The sequence below is a fragment of the Giraffa tippelskirchi genome, chromosome 11 (genome assembly GCF_054371585.1).
Source record: "Giraffa tippelskirchi isolate mGirTip1 chromosome 11, T2T-mGirTip1v1.2.pri, whole genome shotgun sequence".
In the NCBI taxonomy this organism is placed as follows: domain Eukaryota; kingdom Metazoa; phylum Chordata; class Mammalia; order Artiodactyla; family Giraffidae; genus Giraffa; species Giraffa tippelskirchi.
The window spans coordinates 25045315-25049566 of record NC_137285.1 but is presented as its reverse complement, the minus strand read 5'-3'; the positions used below and the strand labels follow the sequence as shown (position 1 = coordinate 25049566).

At 58.4% G+C, this 4252-nt stretch overlaps 1 protein-coding gene across 1 annotated transcript; it reads right to left on the bottom strand.

Annotated features, from left to right (window-relative positions):
- Window positions 1–1194: 1194 nt before the first annotated feature.
- FZD10 (frizzled class receptor 10) lies at window positions 1195–2940 on the bottom strand. The gene has a single exon (XM_081538131.1). The coding sequence runs from the start codon at window positions 2938–2940 to the stop codon at window positions 1195–1197; it is 1746 nt and encodes a 581-aa protein (XP_081394257.1).
- Window positions 2941–4252: the final 1312 nt, after the last annotated feature.

Sequence of the window (4252 nt, the reverse complement as noted above, 5' to 3'; positions counted from 1 at the left end):
GGGATTTGCATGAAAAGTAAACAGAGGGAGAAAGTTTTCTCTGTTCTTCCCACTCACAGAGAAGGGTCCCCTCACAACGCACAAGGGACCACACCAAACTAAAGAATATCTTTTATTTTTAATAAAATAGTGGAGCATGAAAAATATCATATATGACAAATAGACACCAGCAAGACCACTCTTTCCTGGCGTCTTCTGGTGAGGAGAATTAACTCCACCGTTTGTAGACAGGCTTCTGGGGTCTATTCATGAAAACCATTTGTTTAATAATAGAAAGAGTCAATAAGCCCTTTGGGCACTTTTGAATCATCCCTCTCCCCTCTCCTCCCCCCACCCCCACCCTTCTACAAATCAGTCCGAACAGTGTATCACATAGGCTGGGTTTCCATTAAAAAGCCACAAACTGTAAAACTAAAAGGGTTCTGAGGGCTGGGCCCCTTAGTTCTTTTGTTAGCATACTTCTTTTGTTGTCTTTACTACCACAAAATACTTGTTTCTCTTTTGATTTTTATGGAAAGAGAAAAAAAATGCATTGCACATCGTTGGCACTGTACCAATATGAGGTTAGATGGAAGTCTCTATCTGGGAGAAAGACCCATTTGTGGAGGCGCGAGTCTATTTTAAGGGACTCCAAATCTACTGGAGCGAGCTGAGCTGTCAGGCCTTCTCTTTCTTCCTGTTTGCACAGTAGTTGCTGTCTACAAGCCGCCTTCTGAGGGTGGGCCCCTGGGATGGCTGAAGAGATGGCATCTCTCTCTCTCTCTCTCTGCAACTCAGCAGAGGCTCTTTAATTTGCAAAGAAGTTATCTCTTCCCTGATTTGTAAATGGATAGCAAAGCCAACTCAAACATACAGATGTATATTTATGGAAGGTTCTAAACAAAAGTTTTCTTCTGGGGGCCTGAATCAACTATGCTACCACAAATTAGTTACACAAGAGGCTATTTAACTGGGAGGGCTCTCCTTCACGGAAAACAAAAACTAAAACCATACCCTTTAAGTACATTTGGACTTTCAGTGTATCACAGCATCCTGAATATCAGAGTAAAAACTTTTTATTTTTTTCTTTTATTAAAAAAAAAAAAAAAACAACAAGCAAACAACCAACGGAGAAAAGCACCATGTTTTGGCTCTGACAGCCACTGAATCCTCTCTGGGAAAGTTTTCCAATCCTGCCATCCCTCCAAGCCCCATTTACACACACGTGGGAGGCTGGGCGGGGATTTCATATTTCCCGAGATGGGTTTTGGGGGGATGCTGGGCTTTTTTGTAAATTCCACTGCTGGTGATCACGCTGGCCGGTTTTCTCCGGCTCTTTTTCTTGAATCTGCGGCTGCAAACGTTCTGCCAGGACTGCAGAGTCTTAGATGTCCAGACCCACATGCCGCTGGTGATGCCCACCACCAGCAGCATGAAAATCTTCACCATGAAGATCTCCACCGCGGGGATGGAGGTGGCCATCAGACAGTCCAGGTTTTTAGTCTGGTTGTTCATTTTGCACTTGTGCTGCGTGGCCAGGATTTTCCAGTACTCCACGTTGAGGCGTTCGTAAAAGTAGCAGGCAATCACACAAGTGGCCGGCACCGTGTAGAGCACGGAGAAGACCCCGATCCGCACCATGAGCTTCTCGAGCTTGTCCGTGTTCTCCCCGCCCGTTTTCATCACCCTCCGGATGTGGAAAAGGGCCACGAAGCCCGAGAGAATAAAGGAAGTCCCGATGATGAGGTAACAGGCCAGGGGGATGAGCACGAAGCCGGTGAGAGCGTTGATGTCCATGTTGCCCACATAGCAGACGCCGGTCAGCTCGTCCCCCGCGACCCGGCGCATCACCAGGATCAGGATGGTCTTCACGGCCGGGATGGCCCAGGCGGCCAGGTGGAAGTAGCTGCTGTTGGCCTCGATGGCCTCGTGGCCCCATTTCTTGCCTGCGGCCAGGAACCAGGTGAGGGTGAGAATTACCCACCACAGGGAGCTGGCCATGCCGAAGTAGTAAAGGACCAGGAAGACCAAGGTGCAGCCCGTGCTCTCCAGGCCCTCCTGGATGACATAGAGCTGTCCGCTGTCCCGGTCGCAGGCGATGCTCTCGGCGCCCGCAAAGAGGCGGATGATGTAGCCCACCGAGTAGACGCAGTAGCACATGGACAGGAAGATGATGGGGCGCTCGGGGTACCGGAAGCGCGCTGGGTCGATGAGGAAGGTGAGCACGGTGAAGGCGCTGGAGAAGAAGCAGAGCACGGACCAGACAGCCAGCCAGACCACCGCGAAGCGCTTGTCGTCGCGGCTCCAGTACACGTCCACGCCGGGCGTGCAAAGCGGCGCGCACGACGCGCTCTTCTCCACGTGGTGAAACTTGCCCGGGTTGTCGCAGCCGGCGCGACCCGGCCCCCCATCTTTCAGCTGGTGCTCCTGCGCGCTGTGGGGTCGCTGCGGCCTGAAGAGCGGCGGGAACATGCCCGAACCCCGCGCGGGCTCGTCCGAGCCGTTGTTGGGCGCCTCCATGCACAGGTAATTGGGGTCGTTCTTGTTGGGGAGTTTGCTGCAGTCCAGGGAGTCGGGCCACTTGAAGTTGAACTGCTCCATGATCGGGGAGCACTTGAGCCGGGCCTGCTCGCACATGACCCGGCAGGCGGGGATGGGGGTGGAGACTTGCTCTGTGCACATGGGCGCGTACAGGGAGCACAGAAAGAAGCGGAGGTGGCCGTGGCAGCCGTACTCCACTAGCGGCGCGAACTCGTGCAGCTGGATGGCGGCCTCGCGCTGATTCTCATGGCCCATCAGGTTGGGCATGCGGGTCATGTTGTAGCCAATGTCCTTGCACATCGGGATCTCGATGGGCTGGCACTTGCCGTCGCCCGGCCGCTCCATATCCATGGAGCTGATGGCGGCACACGAGCCCATCACCTGCAGGACTAGCCACAGGCGGGGGCCCGGGCGCTGCATGGTGGCGTCGGAGGTGCCCGGGCGGGGAGGTCCGCCGCCCTCAGAGCAGCCGCTCCCAGGCTCGGGCTGCCGGCCCCGGCTCCTCGTCCCCGCTCCGGCCCCCGCCCATGCCCGCCCAGCCCAGCCCAGCCCCGCCCGAGCGGTGCGCACAGCGCCCCCCGGCCCCGCTCTCCGCGCCCGCCTTCGCCGAGGTGGAGCCGCTGAGGAGAGGAGCAAAGTTTGCGAACAATACCGGGAAGCGAGAGGAGCCCCGCAGCTCTCGGCGCGCGGGCCGGCGCGGGCTGCAACTCACGGCCGCCGCCGCCGCAAACTTTGGCTTCTCGTGGGAGCGCGCGGAGAGGGCGGGCGGCGCGGGCGCACCGGGGCCGGCGACTCGCGGCGGCTCCGCCCTCCCCGCGCCGGCCTCGGCCCGGCTCGGCCCGCAGCCGTTCGGAGTCTGGTCCCAGGCTGAGCAGACTAGCTAACAGGCAAAGTGGGAAAAAGCCTAGCGCTGACAGGCCCCGCCCCCGGGCCGCGCGCCCCGCCCCGCCGCTGCTTTGCATGAGAAAGCGCAGCGCCCCGGCCCCCGGCCCCGCGTCGCCGCCCTCCCGTGCGTCCCGCCCGCTGCTCCTTCGCCCTCTGCGCCAGCCTCCAACTTGGCCTCTCGTCGCCTCCCCGCCTGCGCTCCCTTTCTCGGGGCGCCCCCGGCCTCGTCCCCCGCAGCCCAAGGGCGCCGGGGTTACTGGAAGTTCGGAGACTGGCCGGAGGAAGGGGTGGGCTGGTCCAACTCAGGCTGGGGGCTTATCTCCCCTGATTTTTATGGTGGGTCCCGGGCGGAGGGAGCTTTCAAAGCGAGGTGGGATTTGCGTTTTATGGCCTCGACCATAAAGTCGCCCCTTAGCTTGTAAAGCTGCCCGCATCTTCCTGAGGCTGCGGAGTTACCAGGCCTGCGTCGGGGCTCCGGCTCCGGGGAGGGGGTCTCTTTGAAATTTCAAAGAGAAGCGCTAAGGGCAGGGGGAGGGGCTCTGGGAATCTAGATTTTAGGGCCGCTCCTCCGAGGTCTCCGCGGAGAAGACGGGGAGGGGAAGGGCGGGCAGCTTCCTGGGACTCTTAGGTGCCACTCCCTCCCGATCCCCCGGCCTCGGGAAGCTGGGGGCTTGGTTTGTAGAAGGGTGACCCCCGCCCCCACCAGAGCCGCAGAGTTGAGGGGCCTCGCGCCAGGCAGGCCTGGTAATTTCTTCTAGGCGGCTGAGTTTATTTATTATAGGAAGTCATTCGCTCGTCGGGTATTTATATTATTTGGCGAGTGATTTGCCCGGCCTGCTCCCTCCTT

What these genes read in the sequence shown, in the direction of transcription:
- FZD10 (XM_081538131.1), bottom strand. Translation starts at nt 2,940, where the DNA reads ATGCAGCGCCCGGGCCCCCGCCTGTGGCTAGTCCTGCAGGTGATGGGC.